General features: G+C 45.5%; 1 protein-coding gene across 5 annotated transcripts in view; it reads left to right on the plus strand.

The window, feature by feature from the left end:
• The window catches only part of EML1 (EMAP like 1), a 163,043-nt gene extending 141,408 nt beyond the window's left edge, over positions 1-21,635 (plus strand). For 4 of the 5 annotated variants that reach the window (XM_081050117.1, XM_081050119.1, XM_081050116.1 and 1 more), the window contains 13 exons: positions 561-656; positions 2,669-2,803; positions 3,471-3,570; positions 4,638-4,792; positions 6,495-6,620; positions 6,889-7,020; positions 10,096-10,163; positions 12,420-12,508; positions 16,257-16,354; positions 16,471-16,558; positions 17,935-18,030; positions 19,320-19,450; positions 20,124-21,634. In XM_081050117.1, the coding sequence (XP_080906243.1) occupies positions 561-656; positions 2,669-2,803; positions 3,471-3,570; positions 4,638-4,792; positions 6,495-6,620; positions 6,889-7,020; positions 10,096-10,163; positions 12,420-12,508; positions 16,257-16,354; positions 16,471-16,558; positions 17,935-18,030; positions 19,320-19,450; positions 20,124-20,249 (1,440 nt within the window). In that variant the 3' untranslated portion in view covers positions 20,250-21,634. Of the gene's footprint in view, positions 1-560; positions 657-2,668; positions 2,804-3,470; positions 3,571-4,637; positions 4,793-6,494; positions 6,621-6,888; positions 7,021-10,095; positions 10,164-12,419; positions 12,509-16,256; positions 16,355-16,470; positions 16,559-17,934; positions 18,031-19,319; positions 19,451-20,123 lie in introns of all 5 variants that reach the window. The other variant, XM_081050118.1, reaches the window with a different exon arrangement.

Genomic DNA, 21,635 nt, shown 5'->3' on the forward strand with positions numbered 1-21,635 from the left:
TGAGGGGGCTCCAGCACCTCTACTACCCACCCAGGGACTGGCTAACTGTCTGTGAGCAGAGCAGGGGTTGGATGGGCCGCATGGTCTCCCAGGCTTCCTTAGGACGTGCCTGTTCAACAGATCTACCCTTCCCACCACTGCTTCAGCCAGTTCAGAAGTTATATTCCGGACACACATACATGTTCACATCCAAATACCCCATACCTCACTCCCAAGGCCCTCACTCCTCGTACAACCTTTCAGTGACCCCGGCTGTGGTTAGTACCAGGCCTGCGCTGCGCGTGCAGCGGGCACTGGCCCCTCCAGGAGGAGGGCTCTGCAGCCCCTTTGGAGGCTGGTTTTAATGGAACTGCTGGTGAAAAGCCACCCCAGGACCCTTCTCTTCTGCTCATGTCTGTCTGCCTGCCCAAGTAAGCAGGTCTCAAAAGCAGCGGGTACATACTCTTTAACTAAAATGTAGAGGACTCTTTATTAAAAATAAAATGAATGTTCATTGTGAATCACCCTCAACCTGTTTTATTCTCAAGTGTAGTCTTCCTGTGAAACCCTTTGTTTTCCAGAACGGAGGAAGCAATCTCTGCGCTGTGGATGACTCCAATGACCACGTGCTCTCCGTGTGGGACTGGCAGAGAGAAGAAAGGCTAGCGGATGTGAAGGTCTGTCCAAGCCTGTGCTGGGCTCCGCTCTCATTTCCCCACTTGGAGCCGTCCCATCCCACTGAATCCCGGCCCCTTTCCTGTTTCTCACTAGGTGTATGGGCCCCCATTCCCCACGTAGCCCTCAGAACCCCTTCACCTTCCCAGAATCCCTTGGACTCGGCCGCTCACACCTCTTAGGAGGCCATGCCCCAGTCCTGGCAGGGTTTCCTTCTCTCTTCACAGGGTCTGTAAGGGTTTTCCTGACCTTGTTTTACAGACACGATTCTTTTAATTCATTCCATTGTTCACTTGTTCACTTTTTCTTGCTTTCATTCAATAAATGCTGAGGGTCTCCTGTGTACTCGCATATCAGGAAGCACTGGAGGTGTGATTCTGAGGTGTGCTCGCTGCCCCGTCAGGCAGGGGCCAGGAGGGGAGCAGGCCGAGGGCTGGGGGCGAGGTCAGCACGGCCAGTGTGGGGCTTGTCCACAGCTGAGCGCACTCAGGAAAGAGAAGCGCGTGCCACTGCCAGACCCCAGTCCCCCCGTGCGACTGCCTGCAGCGAAGACCTGTAGGCTTTTCTTTACCACCTCTCGTCCATTCTGTATAATATGTCGATGAACTTTCCTTGAGCTTTCTTATGTTTTCCTCCTGTTAAATCAGGATTCAATCTGTTTTATAGAATTGACTTCAGATTTCTCATCCCGGCATCCATGAACCTAAGATAACCTTACGTTTCTAATATTATGCCTGCCATTGCGTCGCTCTACTAACCTAACATGGGGATCACCGTTGGATCGCCCTGCTTACCTCACATTAAGATTACTATTGGATCACCCTACTCACCTAACATTGGGATTACCATTGGATCACCCTACTCACCTAACATTGGGATTACCATTGGATCACCCTACTCACCTAACATTGGGATTACCATTGGATCACCCTACTCACCTAACATTGGGATTACCATTGGATCACCCTACTCACCTAACATTGGGATTACCATTGGATCACCCTACTCACCTAACATTGGGATTACCATTGGATCACCCTACTCACCTAACATTGGGATTACCATTAGATCACCCTACTCACCTAACATTGGGATTACCATTGGATCACCCTACTTACCTAACGTTAGGATTACCACTGGATCACATTACCTACCTACCTTTCTTGCATGTTGCGATGCAGCCCTTCTGTGGTAATTTGTAGTGTTTCCTAATACCTGTTTTCATGCGATAGCCCTGCCTTCTAATATTCTGGTCAAGTATTTGATTATTGCTATGTTACTAGGTGGATATAATCAGAGGCAAGTTATTATTCAGGTTTTAAAAGGTATACCTGAATTATCAAGTGAAAGGAACAATCATGGCATGATTCATCCAACCAGGATACAGGTCCTGGAAATCCGATAATGGGTGAGGGGTAATGAGGTACACCCAAGGAGCTGGATCTCCAGCTCGGTTACCCACCCCCCAGCACAGTCCCAGAAACTGGACCAGGAGGGACTCCCAGGGCAAACATGGCAGCCAAAGTGAGCCAGGAGCAACGGAGCCACAGAAAATCCAGATTCCTGGGCCCTTTCCAGAGGTTCCAACGACTAAGTGGGGTCAAGGCCTGACATCTTCACTTAACACACGTCTGCTGATTCTGTTGTTCAGCCAGGGCTGGGAATCCGTGCTGGGCAGAGGAGAGCAATTCTGGCAGTTCTTAAGTCCCCAGCTGTCCCTAAGCTACTCCTTCAGTGAACGCATGCTATGGGCCTCTCTGTGCCAGGTGCTGAGAAGCCCGCCCGGAGAGAAAGCTCTGTGTGTCCCCCTCAGGCTACAGTCCAGTGGGGGAGACAGACAGGGAGAGGCCAAGCCCACAGCAAACATAAGTTTCATGTTCATTGAAGATGAATTAAATAGGGAAAAATGAAGAGGCTCGGGCTTAACTTAATGCGTTATTTATTTGTGGTTAAGATTTTATTTTCCTAAGTGTCTTAAGAGATTTGGGACATTTGACTCTCTTGTTTTGCTCAGTGTTCTAATGAAGCTGTATTTGCGGCGGATTTCCACCCCACGGACACCAATATAATAGTCACCTGTGGAAAATCACATCTGTACTTTTGGACGCTAGAAGGAAATGCCCTCGTTAAGAAGCAAGGATTATTCGAGGTAAAGTTAAAAGACATTTATTTTTCACTGAGTGTACTTGTGGTCAGCCACTTTTCTTTGAGGCACCCCAGTCTTAGAATGTAATTAGCCAATGTGGGGGTGTAGTGACAAAGACTATTCCTGGGATCCCTAACAGAGTTGGAGAGCCCCTTGTGTCTCGTGGATGACACTGGAGATCCCAAGAAGGAAGGGGGGGCCAACACAGGGAAGAAGAAAGGCACTCAGGAGGTCAGTCGGGCAACGCATCTTTGCAAAGGGTTATAGACTCTCCCTGTGCCTTCCAGTCTGGCCACTTGGGGGCCTTGTGACAGCATCTCTTCTCTATGGGGATACTTGTCCCTATACCCAGAGGCTGTTAGAGGACCTCTTTATTCTGGTGCCAGGGCCCCCTGTTCCTCAGGCCATAGTCGTGACAACACAGACCGCCCCTTAGGCCCCTCCAACACCCTCCTCTGCTCAAATTGTCTGCAACTGTCAGGAATTTCTTTATTTTGGAGCTGATAATCTCATGGTATAAGTTACATAATGGTAGATAAAGATGAAAGGAATGCAGTGTAGAGACAGAAACTGGCACTATCCATCGGGGGTTACAGTGAGTGTAGATGTTATTAATACAAAAAAAGCATGTCTTGACTAAATATATGTATATATTTACAATATTCTGCAGAAGCAAGAAAAGCCAAAGTTTGTCCTCTGTGTGACTTTTTCTGAAAATGGTGACACCATTACTGGAGATTCAAGTGGCAACATCTTGATATGGGGAAAAGGTAACGATTGATGATTCTCACAGCAAACATTTTGTGGTAACGTTATAACAAATCACAGGTGACTTCTGTTAAGAATTGTCTACTAATGTAATCTACAGGATTGCTATTAAATTCTGAGTTATGTCAGTGTATACATACATGTGTGCATGTGTCACTGGAAACCATAGCACTAGCACGGAGGAAAACAAAAGTGGTTAGAGTTCACTGACCTGCTATCATTCTAAAAGGCTCATTAAGTCCAAGATACTGTGATGGAATTAACAGCTTTATTAGGAGATCTGTGAACAAATTATAATGATGACGTATTCCGTGACTATTGATTTAGCTATAAAATATTTAAATAACTGTCTGGGTCACGTGGCATTTGGCAGACACTATTGAGTACTAATTATGTGCTAGGCAGCACGCTAGAAGCTGTGGGCACACAGTTGAGTCAGATCCGAATTTCCCACTCGGTGAGCAAACTGGTAAAGAGAGTTCTTCACGTTGAAGACATCATTCAGTTGAGCTCAGTTATCATTTGTGCGCGCTTACCCTGTGCCAAGAAAAAAGGGGAAGTACACCATCCCTCAGGGCTTTCAGAGTTTGGGTTGGGGTGAAAGCGGAAACAGCTCATCAATGTAATTTCCGGCTAATGTGGTGACTTCTGTGGTACCCTTGCTGCCCTGTGTGCTGGGTGCTCTCGAGATTGTTTCCCTCACCCTCAGAACAACCCTGTGGGATGAGCAGGGCCCATTACACAAAGGGAGAGACTGAGGCGCAGGGCAGTTAAGTCACGTGTCCAGACACACAGCTCATCAGACTGTAGTCCTAATCTGAGCCAGCTGTCCTCCCGTTGTGCTCTAGCCGCACTGTGCTTTGTGCTAGCCTGTCTTCCTTAATTATGAGGAGTTCGAGTCCATGCTGGCCTAGTGCTCTGTGAACTTGGAGAGATCGAAACCTTTGCAGACTCACACTACAAATGATGTTCTAACCCACAATATCGACTTTAAAACAAACGTGACATTTGGTGGACAGGGGTGAGCCTTTTCATAAAGTTCTAAGGATGGTGTCCTTGGTGTGTTTAGGTACGAATCGAATAAGCTATGCCATCCAAGGGGCCCACGAGGGTGGCATTTTTGCACTTTGTATGTTAAGGGACGGCACGCTGGTGTCGGGAGGAGGGAAGGACCGAAAGCTCATTTCTTGGAATGGAAACTATCAGAAACTTCATAAAACCGAGGTAAGACAGTAAGCAGAGCTGTTGAAATTCGTTTGGAACCTTAAACTGTTATCCTAACCAGCTTCCTTGTTCGTCTGAAATCTTTAGCGTACAGTTTTGAAAAACTGTTTACATAAAATTTTATGAAATGGGATAATATTTCCTTAAAATCGTGGGCAGTTTAAGTACAACTACTAAAATGGAATTAGATTTATAAAAGTTGATGTTATAACGTATTTCACGTTTAGGATATTTTTATAGTGCAATCAGTCTCACTTTTCCAAAGGAATATTATCTATATATTGATTTATCATTGACATCATCTTTTTCACTTTAATTTCTAGCGTGTTACTTTGGAGACTTTATCGCTTTGAGCTAATATTTATCTCCTTTGCACATGGCTCAGTGCCAACACATTGTCTAGAGCTCCACGTTCTTCTTTCGTATCTGTTTCACCTCCTTATTACCTGGGTAGCAGCTTGCACTCCGGTAGGAGCCAAAGGCAAGAAATCTAATATTCCTTCTGCACACTCACTGCATTTTCTCCCCCAGACCCCAGGAAATTCTGAGCAGACAGATGTCCAGGTCAGAGCGTCAGCCTGAAGGTTGATGGTCACCATCGCTAGCGTAGGGGGAACACACTGTAGAACTTTCCCAACTTCCTGTAACACATGTTACATCCAAGAGCCGCTGGCACGGTGCTTTGACTGTGGGAGAATTTGGTTTTGTTGATTCTTGCTCTTAATAAAGGAAGCCCTTCATCTGAGTTTGGAAATCACTTCCCTTTCACGGAGATTTTAACCATCGCAGCATTTTTTTTTTATCATAAGATTTGACCAGCATTTCATTGAATGTGTACCCAGGTTAAATTATGACCTCAATCAAAGCCGCACAGCCTCACCCAGTTTCGTAGAAGACACTCACCATTTTTGTAGTATCCACTACTCCTCTTCACTAGCCTGGATTGACATGACCTGTTCTCAGATCTGTGCTAACGAACACACTGGAGGTCGGATCTGTGCAGGAGAGCAGGCTGCTGCTTCCCTCCCTAGAACGGGCACGTCTGAGGCCACCGCCAGGATCTGGCTCTGGCTTTCGTCCTTTTGACAGTGTGAAAACCTCCACTTCTCTTATCCTAGCAAGTCGTCCTTGGCTGGTGTATTTTGAAATTATTTTTCTTCACATTTAGATAATTCCATATGTTTACCAATATAAACAATGGATTTCAAAACTAAATAGAGTGAAATTGCTGAAGAACTCACCATCTTAAGTTACAGTACATTTTAGGAACTCCTATTATGGCATGTTATCTTATTCTGCACTTTCCAAATTTTACCTGTTGCTGCTAGCCAAGAGCATAACAAGTAAAGAGTAAACTAACCAGTAGTGTTTCTTACTATTTAACCTTGTCAAGAAAAAAACGCTCTCTTGTTTATTATCATTTTTTAAACAATCTTACTCTTGCTGATTCTTTTAAGGCATATAAAATGTTTGGAGTTTAAGTGTAAGATTTGGGGTTTTGATCATTCATGCAATAAGTACTGGTTGTGGACCTTTCTCTCTGTGTGTGTGTGTGTGTGTGTGTGTGTGTGTGTGTGTGTGTGAGAGAGAGAGAGAGAGAGAGAGAGAGAGAGAGAAGCTGTCATCATGATGTATAAACAAGCATTGTGAATGATGGAGCCAATAATTTAATGACCTTTTAACTCTTATCTTTTCAATGCAGATTCCAGAACAGTTTGGTCCAATACGGACAGTGGCCGAAGGGAAAGGTGATGTGATCTTGATAGGCACAACCAGAAACTTTGTTCTACAGGGCACTCTATCAGGGGACTTTGCACCCATTACTCAGGTACGTTCCCAGCAGGCCCACCAGACATGTTCATTTTATGTAAAATGAGACTTTAATAAAGCACTACAAAGAGGAGATCATTCCTGTGTTTGGCACTCGTATAGCTTCCCTCGGCTTCGGAGCTTCAGTTATCATAACTAAAGTTGGAGAGGAGGAGAAATAAATGAGCCTCATTATGAAGTATGCAGTGATCCCGGTCCATCGTCATTGAGGCTGAGTGTTGATTGTAGCGTTTCAGAGAGCTTCCATTTGTCTTGGTTCTTTGTAGGGTCACACTGATGAGCTCTGGGGACTGGCCATCCATGCCTCGAAATCTCAGTTCCTGACCTGTGGGCATGACAGGCATGCCACTCTCTGGGACGCTGTTGGTCACCGGCCCGTATGGGACAAAATAATAGAGGTAGATATGCATAAGACATTCCATTTCTCTCATAAAAGTTTATCTGGAACATGGTTATTTTTCCACGTGAGACTAATAGTGATATAAAACTGTCCCAAAGCAACTGTCACTGATTGACCTCCTTTGGATTACGTTGCTTCCCACATCGCCCCGAGTGTGGCCTCATCCATGTAATTCTGAAGTTTGCTGTGGAATTTTTCAATGGCGAGTTAGCCCTTCTGATGGGCTGTTGGGTGTCCTGAGTGCAAAGTCTCTCCACTGGCCCGAATGCTGAGAAGCTCTGGTTATGGGCCCGCTTTCTGTTTACAGCGTACCTTTGGAATGAGAATTTACAAGCTGCTCTAAAAGCCTACAGTTTATCTCTGCAGTTTGAGTTTGATCACGGTAAAGCTTTAGCTTTAAAGCCGGAATCTCTGGAATCTTTACGAAAGGAACTCAGCTTATATAGTAGTGCCGAGCCATCCTTTCCTATGTGTAAATGACTACACTTACTGAGCGCTGTTTGTATACCAAGCACTCTACATGCGTGACCCTTAATCCTGGCAGCAGCCCTGAAAGCTGAAGGTTTTTCCCCCCGATGGCATTGACTAGGAACTTGAGGCTTAGAAGAGTCACACAACTTGCCAAGGTCACTAAGTAAGTGACAGAGCCAGTGTTCACACCCAGCTCTGTCTGATTCCCAAAACTGGATCTTCTACTGCATCAGACTGTAGTGACTCAAAGCACATCCTGTGCCCTTGGTGGCATGTATAGTCCCCTGTAAGAGGCACCCCTTTGTAGACCCCACACACCCTCCTTTCAGCCCCACACAGTTGCTGGCTTTTGCCAGCATGCTGGTCCGACTTTCTCCTGCCTTTCGCTTTCAGAGAAGGCCACTACGGGATGAGAGCTGGCCTGCCACAGGTGGAGCTGAGCGCTGAGATGACAGGGCCTGAAGGGTGACACCGCCATCAGAGGTGGCAGGGCGAGGCTCTAGGAAGTGGTGTCCTGTGTTGTGCTGTCCCTGTCAGGGGCTTGGAGGAAGATGGGGAATGCATGAGGGGTTTGTACAGGGCCGACAGCAATCAGCAGATGCAGTGAGAGTGGTGGGCCTGGAGGGTGGCCTTCCCTGAGTCTCTGTCAGCACAGCAAGCCTCTGAAAGCAATGCCAGTTACTCCATCCCCCTTTCCTTTACCAGACTGTAAACGCACCCAGCCTGGCAGAGGGGTAGGGGCGCCAAACCAGACACCAGAGATATCTGCAATTAAGTCCGACCTGCTTTGTCCACTGGCCTCATACCTGTAGACAGAATCCTGCCTATACCTCAGTGTCTTCATCTCAATAATGTATAAGCCTCAGATGAATTATATGGTAAAGCTTTAAGTGACATGATTTCCCTCTGTGTGTCAGTGACAGCCCTGAGCTTAATTATAGCTCCCACTTTGGGAAAAGCATTGCAGTAACGTAACTAATACCTGAAGAGTTTTTCATCTCTTGGTTTTTTTTCAGTTTATCCAATAGTATTTCAGTGCCTTCTTCTATTTCTGTTTCTGTCGCTGCTCTTTTCTCGGTCTTCCGGTGATTAATGTCTTCTCACTTCAGTCCATCCTGAACGTTCCTGCCAAGTGATCATCTGTCTAAAACACACATTCAGTCACGTCACTCTTTTTATTGAAAGAAAAAGAATCACTCCCTGTGTTCTTATTTCCTAGCGAGCACAGCCTTTAGCATGGCCATACAGCCCACATTTCTTGTGTCATCCATATACTTTCTCGTCCCCCACCCAGTACATCTGCATTGTAATCCCTCCAACTTTACCTGCCGGCCTTCAATGTGCCCCAAACCTCTTCGATCAAACTATTGCCCTCTAAACACCTGATCCCAAAATGCAGTGGTGTGTCCCCTTCCGCCGTCACTGGCGATGGCTCTTCCCATACGGGAAGGCCGAGCCCACAGCTGTCTGCACCAGGAAGCCTCGACCCAGCTTCCCCGTCTGACTTCATCTGACTCCTCTCGCCTGTGACGCCCCAGCTTGTTCCCACCTCTTTCTTTTTTTTTTTTAATTTATTGGGGTGACAATTGTTAATAAAATTACATAATTTCAAGTGTACAATTCTGTATTACATCGTCTATAAATCCCATTGTGTGTTCACCACCCAGACTCATTTCTCCTTCCGTCACCATATATTTGATCCCCCTTACCCTCATCTACCACCCCCTCCCCCTTAGCCTCTGGTAACCACTAAACTATTGTCTGTGTCTATGAGTTTTTGTTTCTCATTTGTTTGTCTTGTTCTTTTGTTCTTTTTGGTTTATATACCACATATCCGTGAAATCATAGGGTTCTCTGCTTTTTCTGTCTGACTTATTTCGCTTAGCATTATACTCTCAAGATCCATCCATGTTGTCACAAATGCTCCTATATCATCTTTCCTTAACGCCGAATAGTATTCCATTGTGTATATATATCACAACTTCTTTATCCATTCGTCTATCGAAGGACATTTTGGTTGTTTCCATGTCTTGGCCACCGTAAATAAAGCTGCAATGAACATTGGAGCACACGTGTTCCCACCTCTTTCATTGATCACGTTCCACCTTGTGTCACAGTTGGTGATGAACGTGTGTGTGTACCACGCAATCAAAACCTGGAATGTTCCTTACTTGTCCCCAGGTCCTTCCAGGGCTGTGTAGTGTCTTGGACCCAGTGGGCACTCATCCAGTGTCTGCCTGATGGAATGGGTACAGTGGCCATGTCTCCAGACGGGTCAAGCTCACCCTTCAGCGTGGGGGGCACCCGAAGGGGCCTCCAAGATTTGGAGGAAGAGCATTGACTTGCTCTGTCGCCTGACTACTGGAGATATGGAAGGGTGTCAGACAGAAAGAGAGAAATTCTCAAAGGGTACGAATTTAGTAGTATTGAAACACGACCTTTGTCCAAATAGGAAAACTTTGTTTTTTTTTTCACCCGGAAAGAAGAGCTTTTTAAAATAAAATGGGGCCATACGGCCCTCAGGGATTAGAGCTGTGCTGTGTGTTTTATGCGGTCGTGCTGTGTCTGGCCATCAATTTACACTTCCTTTAAAATATTTTAGGATCCAGCTCAGTCTTCTGGTTTTCATCCTTCAGGGTCTGTGGTTGCAGTTGGAACACTGACTGGGAGGTAAGTCCTCATCGGTACGGCCTGTGCCCTCAGTGTTCATGGAAAGGACGCGTGTTGTCTGTATGTCCCTGGGGAACAGGCTCAGTGCAGCTTTAGGCTGCATCTCAGCTACTGATGGCTTACCAGGAACTAAGTCAAAACTCAACAGGAAAATGTAAGACGGTGGTCCTTTGCATTTTGGGCCTGGGGAAAACTGAGGAAAGCTATGGACCCCTCTCCTGCAAAATGCCCCCTACCCCCCACACACCTTTGCCTCCATTTCCAGAGGGTTTGTGGGGCCCTCGAGTCCTCGTCTGCAGGCTGTGGGAGGAGCCTCAATGTTGAGAAAGCATTTCAAAGCACTGAGAATTTAAACATGCTTTTTCTTGCTGCCCTTTCAAAATGTTAAAAACTGCCCAGACGCTGGGCCTCTTACTCTGATTGAGCTAACACTGTTGGCCAGGTACCTCCGACAAGCCCAGCAGCAGGTCCGGGCTTGAACCCCACTTCTCCACTCTTCAGCCATGTGTCTGAGCCAGTTCTATAACCTCTCTGAGTTGGTCCTATCTGTAAATTGTGATCATATGAGCTACCTCGTCACATCGCACTGATGCTTGGAGGGGACGATACATGCAGAGCGTTTGCTGGGGTGGCCTGGCAGGCAAAACGGTGCTTGTCATCCTTGTTTTATAAGTTTCAGTTGCACTTTTATGTTGTTTGTCCTCATATATACACTCATTATGACCTAATTAAAATACTTTTTGGTGATTTCCTCTCTGTTATGACTGTAGAGTGTGTATAAAGAAGGAGTAACCATTTGTAAGTCACAGTTAGCAATATCTTAAGAGATGGGCACCTTATATCCAGCAGAATTCTCCATGAAAACGTTTATGTAGCCATACACATACGCGCGTGCACACACACACACTCACACGCACACACCCCGACCTTCTCTCTTGGAGACAGCTAAAGCGTCCAACTCAGCAGTTTGATGAATGGCTGTGATGAATGACCGACAGTCAGTTCTTGCCATCGTCGCCATGCTGTCTACGTGTGCTGGGACAGGATGGTGACCATGCCAGGATACTCAGCATCACAGACAGTGTCCTACAGGGGCAACACAGAACATGCGACCTAATCCGTCCCCTCCGTTTATGCCTCCTACGTCTCTGGTCCCAGTGCCAGGCTTAGCTCTAATGGGACAATTCAACAGGACTTTCCAAAGGCATGGCCTGGTCAGCTCATCTCTCCTACTACCTATGTTCAGACCTCTATGAAGATTAAATAGTTAATGGATGTTTCAGATGCAAGGAATCAAAGCTGAGCAGTCAAATCCAAAATCGGGGGGAGGAGGTCAGAAATTTGGGGAGAAGTCAGGTGGTTAGGGCCTTGAATGGAAGGCTAAGATGCTGATGGAATGTGTCACCTAGGTTTGAAACTGCAGCAGCAGGAAGCCCACATTCCTTTCCATCCCTGAGAGCCCTTGGAGTCCCAGTTACTGCCACCAGCTGAGGACACACAGGCAGGAGAGTGCAGTTATTCCATCACTTGACATTCATCGAGTGCCGGGTCATTAGAGGATACGAAGTCCATCCGTGTCCGTTATAGCATGACTGATTGAACACTGGGCTTGCAAGGTCGTTCTGGGACCTTATATGCATTTTACAATTGAAGAAACTGAGCCCAGGGAGGTCAACTTCAAAGACCAGTCCTCTACTCACCCTTCTTCCCTTCTCTGTTGTTTCTTTCACCTGGCTGGTCACACACCAACATTCATGGGAGGTCAGACACTTGGTCTACCTCTGCTTGCACAGCACAACTGGGAAGGTCACCACCCCCAGGTGGTCCCAGCCCCTTTCTCCTGGACCCATCCTGCTTTGCCCCAGGCCAGGTGTCTGGGCAGGCTCATACAGGTGGTCCCATGGCTGCTTCCTGTGGCCAGACCAGATGTTAGGTGCTGGTCCAGCTTCCCTCCCTAGGGCTTTCTCTCCTTTACACATAAGTGACAGAACTCAAACTCTAAGGAGCCCTGTCATAGCCTCGGAACCTGAATCATTTCACTTGGTAGCCAATATGCTGCTCCTTTCCTTAGGAAATGCTTGTATGTAGGACATTTTCTTTAAATAAAAGCTGGGAATGGTGTTCTCTTTAAATAGATATACAGTGTTTATTAAGAACTTAGATTAATAGTTTTTAATAGTCTTAACCATTATTGTAAGAGCCTTACTTCGTTTCCCACTAAACAGTTTATTGTACTTTTTCTCATGTTTACAACAGGTGGTTTGTGTTTGACACAGAAACAAAAGACCTGGTCACCGTTCACACGGATGGAAATGAACAACTATCTGTAATGCGTTACTCACCAGGTTAGAAAACAAACCATTCACTACTGTAAAACTCCAACATTTATGAAATCCTGTGTAGATGTCTTTAAAGAAAAAAAAATTCACAAACCTCCGAGTGAAATTTAAACTACACATGCACGTAATTGTGGCATTTTGGGGTTCTCTTCCCTTCTTTGGTCACTATGTTTGTGTATTTTTTCATTTCTTATTATGGAAAATCTCAAGCTAGACAAAATTAGACAGAATAGCATATGAATCCCCATGTATCCATCACCCAGCTGCAGTTACCTGACTCTTAGTCAACCTTGTTCATATGTAACCCTACCCACTGGCCCACTCCCATGTTATTTTGAAGTCGTTCCCAGACATTTTATCCTTTAATCCATTAATATCACTGTATGGTCTCAAAAAGATGAAGACTTTTTTTTAACAGCCTTATTGAAGTATAATTTACATATAATAATGTACCCACTGTAATGTACAACTCACTGGTTCTTAGTAAATTTGTAGAGTTACATAACTAGCACCATGTCTACCATGATTCAATTTTAGAACCCCCCCAGCACCCCAGAAAGTTCCCTCCCTGCCCATTAGCAATTAATCTCCACTTCCAGCCCCAGCCCTGGGCACCCACTGATCAGCTGTTCTGTCTATAGATTGCCATTCTGGACACTTCATCTCAATGGAATCGTACCACATGGAGCTTGTTGCACCGGGCTTCTTTTACATAGGATCATGTTTTTGAGATTAGTTGGCATTATTGTGCATGTATGAGCAGTTGGTTCCTTTTTAATTGCTGGACAGTATTCCATTTTATTGGTAGACCATACCTTGTTTTCCAGTCGTCAGTTAATGGACACTTGGGTTGTTTCTGTGTTTCGGCCATTATGAGTAATGCTGCTATGGACATTCATCATATGCCCTTTTTGTAGACATTTGCTTTCATTTCTCTTGGGTAAATCCCTAGGAGTGGAATTGGTGGATTGTACGGTAAATTTATGTTGAACATCGTCTGAAACTGCCCACTGTTTTCCAAAGTGGCTGCACCACCTACATTCCCATCAACAAGGTGTCAGGGTTCTAGTTTTTCCATGTGCTCACCAGCACCTGTTACTGTCCATCTTTTTTATTAGAGCCCTTCTAATAGAGGGGTAGCTCTAAGTTGCTTTTCTGTAAAGACTATTAAAGATACTGAGCATCTTTTCACATTCCTGTCAGTCATTCCTAGATCTTTGGTGAACTCTCTATCCAAATATCCTGCCCATTTTTTAATTGGGTTGTTTGTCTTACCGTAGAGTTGGAAGAACTCTTCCTATATTCTGTATATGAGTTCTTTATCAGATATATGATTTGCAAATATTTTCTCTCAGTGTATGACTTGTCCTTTCATTTTCTTCATGGGGGTCTTTGGAAGCACAAGCTTTAATTTTGATGAAGTCCAGTTTATCAGTTTTTCTTTTCCTATGGATCATGCTTTTGGTGTCCTACTCAAGGTCATGAAGATTTTCTCCTATGCTCTCTTTTAAAAAGATTACTGCTTTAGCCCTTCCATATAGGTTTATGATCCATTTTGAATTAATTCTTGTGTATGGCGAGAAGTAAGAGTATAAGTTTATTTGTTCTGCTTATAGATATCCAGTTGTCGCAGCACCATTTGTTGATAAGACAATCCTTTCTCTATTGGATTATCTTGACACTTTTGTCAAAAATCAATTGACAGTAAATGTAAAGGTTTATTTCAGGATTCCCAGTTTTGTCTCATTCACCTTTCTATTTATCCATGTACCAATACCACACAGTTTTGATTACTGTAAACTTGAGAGTAAGTTTTGAAATTGAGTAATATAATTACTCCAACTTTGTTGTTCTTTTTTTTTCAAAATTGTTTTAGCTATTTTAGGTCCTTATCATTTTTACATAAATTTTAGAATCAGCTTGTCAATTTTCTAATTCTAAAAAGCCGACCAGGATTTTCATAAGGATTATATTGAATCAATATGGGAATAACTGCTATCTTGACAATACTAAGTCTTGCAATCCTTGAACATAGAATTTCTCTCCATTTACTTAGATGGTCTTTCATTTTTATCAGCAATGTTTTATAGTTTTCAGTGCACAAATCTCACACTTCCTTTGTTAAATGTACTCCTAAGTAAGTTGCTTTTATTCCATTGTGAATGAAATTGTTTGTCTAATTTTATTTTTAGAATGTTGGTCACTAGTATAGAGAAATAAAATTGATTTTTGCACATGGATCTTATATCCTGTGACTTTTCTAAACTTGTATTAGTTTCAGTAGGGGTGTGTGTGTGCATGTGTGTAAAATCCTTGGGACTTCCTTCGTACAGGGCCATGTCATCTGCAAATAAAGACAGTTTTACTTCTTCCTCTTCAATCTGCATGCCTTTATTTTTTCCCTTACTGCATTAGCCAGAACCTCCAATATAATGATGAACGGAAGTGGCTAGAGTGGGTCCTTGCCTTGCTCCCAGTCTTAGGAAGAAAACATTCAGTCATTTATCATTACGTATGATGTTAGATGTCCTTTATCATGATGAGGAAGTTCCCTTCTATTTCTAATGTGTTTAAAATTTTTATCATAAGTGGGTATTAGTTTGTCAAATAGTTTTTCTGTATCCATTGAGGTGATTGTATGGTTTTTGTCTTTTATTAATATGGTATATTACATTCATTTTCAGATGTTAAGCCAACTTTGCATTCCTGAAATAAATCTCACATGGTAATGGTGTCTAATCCTTTTTATGTATTTCTGGATTCTATTTGTTAATACTCTAAGAATTTTTGCACCCATGTTCATGAGAGTTATTGGTCTATAGTTTTCTCTTCCTGTGATGGTTTTGTCTGGTTAAGTTATGAGACTACTACTATTGGCCTATAGAGAAAATTGGAAAATGTTCCTTCTTTGTCCATTTTCTGAAAGAGTTTGTAAAGGATCCATATTATTTCTTTACTAAATATTTAATAGAATTCATGTGAATTCATTCAGTGAACCATCTGGGCTCTTTTTGTGTGGGAAGGTTCTTAATTACTAATTCAATTTCTTTGCTTATTATATATTTATTTAGATTTTTTGTTTCTTCTTGAGTCAGTTTTGGTAATTTGTCCATTTCATCTAAGTTGTCTAATTTATTGGGATAAAATTGTTCATAATATTTGTTCGTAATCCTTTTAATTTTTTTGAGGTTGGTAATGAAGTCCCCTCGTTCATTCTTGATTCTGGTAAATTGTGTCTTCTCTTTTTTTCTTGGTCAACCCAGTTAAAGATTTTGTCAATTTTGTTATCTTTTCAAAGAACCAGTTGGAGGTTGCGGGGATAGGGCAGGTGCACAGAGGTGAGGCGGGAAGGGTCTTCCAGGCAGGGGATGGGTGCAGAGGTGAGGTGGAAAGGGCCTTCCAGGCAGGGAAGTGGGGGCAGGGTGTGCAGAAGCCTGAGAGAATATGGAGTGCTCAGTGAGGAATGATGAGGCAACATCCTGTAGGGCCTTGTGGACCCCACTCAGGAATTGCTTCTCCATCCCTCTGTGCTGGGGACGGCAGGGAAGGTTTTATAAGGGGAGGAATCTGCCAGGTGTCGATTTTCAAAAGATAGTTTGGAAGTGGTATAGGACTGACTCCAAAGCAAAAATTTTTTTTTAAATAATTGGTTAATCTGGCTATTTTTTCTAATCTGTGATAGCAACTGGCATGATCCCTTGTGATCAAGTGTTTATTTTTAACAATTGAAATGTAATCTGTCATCTTTTTGTAGATGGGAATTTCTTAGCAATAGGCTCCCACGACAACTGTATTTATATATACGGAGTCAGTGACAATGGGAGGAAGTACACACGAGTTGGCAAATGCTCGGTAAGTGCATGTATCATTTCTCACGGACACAAGAGTCGTCCTCTAATTACATCAGTATAGTGTGAGTCGGGAGTTTATAAGCTGAGTGAGACTCATACAGTGCTTCTCTCTCCCAGGGTCATTCCAGCTTCATTACCCACCTGGACTGGTCTGTGAACTCACAGTTCCTCGTGTCAAATTCCGGAGACTATGAAATCCTCTACTGTGAGTAGCACCCAGGAGTATGTTTATTCTGAGACCAAAACAGGGCCTCCTGCAAAGCACTGCCCATACAACTTGGGTCTCAGTTTCCTCCTCTGTCAAATAGAGGAGTCAGGCTGGACAACCTCTCAAGTCATTCCTAACACTGAGACTCTTGGAGTTTGGGCCGAGTGTGGTCCCATTGAGGCCTCCGGGGAAGAAAAGGCCAAACTTTGAAGAGAGGCTGGAGGGGGGCAGATGTGGAAGAAGTGTGAGGTCAGAGCTGTCACAGTGAGAGGGACCTGGTGGGGACATCACCCCAGCAGACAGACCATGATATCTCTCCCAGCTCTCTGGGACCCCTTCTCCTTCTCTTCTAATCCCTCCGGCCAGTGTCTGCACCCAGGCAGGACCTGGGAACGGTGAGGAGGATAATGGCTGGCGCTTACTAAGCACATACGACACACCGTGCTCGGGTTCCTCAAACATTTGCCAAGCACCTGCCACGTGCCCAGCTCTGGCCTAAGCACAGGGGTTCACGGGGCATGAGAGGGCCAATCTCCACTCTGCTGGAAGGTGCCAGAAAGGGCAGTGTCCTTACCTACCTTTCACATAATCCACAGCACCGTCAGGCTCGCCTCGTTTTATAGGCAAGGAACTCTGGGCTCAGATACAAGGCCATAGCATCAAGAGCCAGTGGGTGGGGAGGCCCATTGGGAAGGAGCCTGGGTCAGGCAGGGCCGCTGGTGGGGGAAGAAGAGGGAGGGGCTGGTGCCAGGGCCACGCCTCCCTCCTGGCCAGCGACTGTGGTCACTCTCCCCGCCCTCTCCAAGGTCCTGCCTGACATGATGCAGAAATGGGAGGGAGAAGGTGGGGCAGTTTCAGGGATAGGCCCAGGGTCTAGAATCTTCTCAGGCACTAGTGAGAGTTCATTTAAGGCACAAAGCACCTGGGAGACCATAGGTACTTGATCTGACTGGTTTCCATAAGCTTCCGTTTCTAACTCAGATTGGTGTGTATGCATACATGTGTATGTTGGGGAGAAGGCTGGGGAGCCTGACAGCACGGGGCTGAGTTGTGTTCAGGGCTCCAAGGGACAGTGGGTGTCCCTTGGAGAGGCTTAGGAACCAGGGGATGGTCAAAGGAAAAAGAAGCCAGACTCAGGGAAGCAGACCCAGAGAGGGAGACGGGAGGAAACAGAAGAGGTGGGCCCCACCCAGACCCTGGTGCTGGGCTCAATTCCTGCTGTGAGCAACTCCCACGGGGCTGGGGCGTGGATGGTGTCCCTCCCCGGAGGGCTCTGTAACAGATGAGGCCTGGCTCTGAGGGCCCAGCCCTGCCCCGGAGGAGAGGGGGCTCTTTGGCTCAGATGTCACCAGACTTGTGTTTGCTTTTCCCAGGGGTTCCCTCTGCTTGTAAGCAAGTCGTAAGTGTGGAAAGTACGAGAGACATCGAGTGGGCTACGTATACCTGCACTTTGGGATTCCACGTCTTTGGTAAGTTTTCTGCAGTTTTCAGTCCGTTCAAGCATTAGGTATATCTACTTTTAGAACATTTCTCTAACAGTTAGGAAGTCTCATGGTCAGTTTTGTCACACCAGTCTGCTGCTGCATGAGCCCCACAGGACACACTCCTTGCAGTTTCCTGGGGAAGGGCCAGGCGACAAGAACCAGGAGATAGGTTTTAACCCTTTACTGTTGTGTGAAATGGGTCCTGAAATAATTCTCTAGCATCTTCTTACATGAGGTTGTGCTAAACTTCCTAGATAGGCGGACCAGATGGCACTCAATCAATTTACTTATCGTTTTGTTGGAGTGATTACTGTATCTTTTTGGCCCTTAAACTAAATTTTTCACTTTCTTCAAAGTTCAGACTAGGAATATATTTATAAATGATCTAAAACAAATTGCCACAATTTAGTAGAATTTTTTTGAAAAAGCAGTATTTATAACCTGTTTATATAAAACAATAAATTGGCCAGAATTCCACAAATCTCCTTAAAGCTAGCCTTTTACCATGTTCTGGCATTAAAATGCTAGGAACCCCCCACCCTGGATTTTCTCTAGAACTTTTCACCAGTGGAAAAGCTGATGTGCATCCAGCTCTCTCAGATCTAAAGTTGTTGGGACCAAAAGGGTTTTCCGGAGCAATGGTCAGACCACAATGGGCCAGACCACACTTCAGGCCCACCTGGGCCCAGGGCTGCAAAGCCAGAGGGCTGCCTCTCCCCCGGGCCATGGCAGACAGACACCACACCTGCCGGGTGCCAGCAGGCAAGCAGCCGCCACAGAGAGCTGACACCAACAAATGCCTGAAAGGCACACACAGACCCAGGGTTAAAAAGTCCTTTGGAGAGATTACCCAGTTACCCAGAAGAAAGAAAAGTTAGGAAACTTCAGGCTTGAGGACTAGTTAGCTGGCCATCAGATGCCTCGGGGACAAAGGAAAGGCATTGTGTTTGGAATCAGGGCTTCCGGTGCACTTTCTGCTATATTGTCAAGAAGCGGCTCGAAAGAGGAGGGAGCCCCACCAGCCTCTCTTTGCCATCCCGGTGCAGTAAGTAGAACTGGGCTAAGCATTGCAGGGGTTCCTGGGAATGGCCTGGAGTGTTTCCCAGAGACACCCAGAGTGGCCCGGAGCTGAGACACCACGCCCTTTGGCTCTGGTTTCTAAAGCTGGGGACTAAGGTGAATTCATTTTGGTGCGAGTTCAATGGCCAGTCCCCACGCAGCGTGGCCCAGTGTTTCTGGTATTTCCAGTGTTCTGTCTGTGGTCTTTGTCTTAGGAGTGTGGCCAGAAGGCTCGGATGGAACCGACATCAATGCCATCTGTCGGGCCCACGAGAAAAAACTTTTGTCCACTGGTGATGACTTCGGCAAAGTACACCTCTTCTCTTACCCTTGCTCGCAGTTCAGGGTAAGGACGCATCTTCCCGAACCTCACCCCTCATGGTGCCGCATTCGCAGCCTGACCTGGCTGCTTGATAATCTAATAGAAAGGCGCCGTGAGTGAATGCCACCAGTCACAAGTGCACACTTGACCCTGTCATCCCACTGCCCTAGGGGACTTCAGGAGCTCACTGTCCTCCGGGGAAACCCTGACCTGACAAAGCCCGTAGAATCTGGCTCGTCTACCTCTGTCTCCTTGGTGGACCTCATTCCTCCCTCCCCCACATGGCCCCCACTCCCCAACCCCAACCCTGCTGAGCTGAGGTGGGGCCAATGCCTAGCACGCCCTTCCTAGTCCTTCCCGTTCCTGATCCTCCTTCACCAGGACACCCTCCACTCCGGCATCTGGTTGGTCCCTCCTTTGGGTACTCCGTGCCCCCTACAGCCCTCTGGGATTGAACATATCCCGGCCCAGGGCAGTCACTCACCCATGTGTGTCCCCCGACCAGATTCTCTGTGTGCAGGCACTCCGTGTGGCTGTAGCTGGGTCCCCCCTGTGCCCAGGCTGCACGGATGAGAGCTGCTGCCGAGTGAGGGAAGAAGGAAGGAAGGGAGGAAGGAATGTTAATTCCAGCCCTTTCCGACTCCAAATCGTTGGCTTAGCTCTCAGCACTTAGCTCCCTCCGTGTCTTTCTTCCCAGGCTCCCAGCCACGTGTACAGTGGGCACAGCAGTCACGTCACCAATGTTGACTTCCTCTGTGACGACAGCCACCTCATCTCCACGGGCGGCAAAGACACGAGCATCATGCAGTGGCGGGTCATTTAGAGCAGGCCTTGTTTACTCGGTCACTGTGATTTCTGTTTTGTTTGAAAAGTTGTCACAACCCTCAGGAAAGTCAGTCCCTGTACCGGTTACCTTTGCTTCGTGGGTCAGTGAACGCCGCGTCGGGTCAGCGGTTCAGGTTTCTCCATGTACGATATAGAAAACACATCTAATGTAAAAGAGATGCCAAGGTTTACATTGCGGCGACACCGACAGCATAACTGGTGTATCCTTCCTAACTTTTCTATGAACTCTTCGAAAATGGTCACAGAATGCCTTTCCAAATACTGTACATAGGCTTTACTCTTTCACCGTCGAGCTTGCTGAGTCGATTATTTATGACAATAACAAGGTACTGAATTATGATCGCTGTTGATTGGTTGGTTGGAAGGAATGAAGCGATGGAGTAGAGGAAATAACTGACTTGCACAGGAAACGCCGATCGACTTTGTGTGGTCACGGTGTCTAAGGTTCGTGCAGCTCTCCCTCTGGGAGGCTGGGGCGAAGGGGGTGGCGCTCTCCTTGTGGTGAGCAGATTGGACTCCAGAGTAACTTAAATGTTTCAGCAGAGGATACAGGCATGTCAGTTTCAGCAGGCTGCCTGTCCCGGGGCCAGTGAGGCCCCCTGGGGTTCCATGTCCACGTGCCCTAGTGAGTAATGGACACGTCCGGCCACCTTCCTCTGCATATTAACTGGCATGATATGGTATTGTACTTGTATAGGATTTTAGCAATTCATAATAAATACGTAAGGCTAGGCTTTACTATTTTAAGCTTATGAACATTGTACATTTGTATTTTAAGACCAAGTAGAGCAAGTTAAAAAGATACCATAAAACCTGCAGTGAGGAGCAGTCTACAGGGCTCCACTAGGTACAAAAGGCATTTTTTCTTGCCTTTTTTCCTGCCTTGTGTGCCTGGACGGCTTGGTTTTTCCCAGGAAATAAGATTGCGTTCTGATGAGTAAAACGTAGGTGGCATACATTTGTGAAGAAGGCCTTATCCATGTCGATGGTGTGACGGATTGAAATGTATTGTTTACATTGGGGAATGTGTCTCAGATTTTCAAACAGAAGAGTAATCAACAGACTTAAGAACAGATATTAAGATTTTTACTTGTTGTAGGCAAGTAAATGTACGAGCTCTGCAGCAGTGGTTTCTAGTGGCCGGTTAATCACGACGTTGGAAGCAATTTTTAGGACATCTCCAGCCGGCTGTGGAAGTGCAAGGCACCAGTGAACACTATGTATTAAAGGTGAATCTGTTTGTATGTATCCTGATCAGATATATTCTGTAATGAAATAAAACCTGAAAAGTGGATTTCTTATTGACCTATAATCATGAAAGTATATAAATTAAAATATTTAAAATTAGCTATGATTCACACTA

The sequence above is a fragment of the Rhinolophus hipposideros genome, assembly GCF_964194185.1.
Source record: "Rhinolophus hipposideros genome assembly, chromosome: 5".
Classification (NCBI taxonomy): domain Eukaryota; kingdom Metazoa; phylum Chordata; class Mammalia; order Chiroptera; family Rhinolophidae; genus Rhinolophus; species Rhinolophus hipposideros.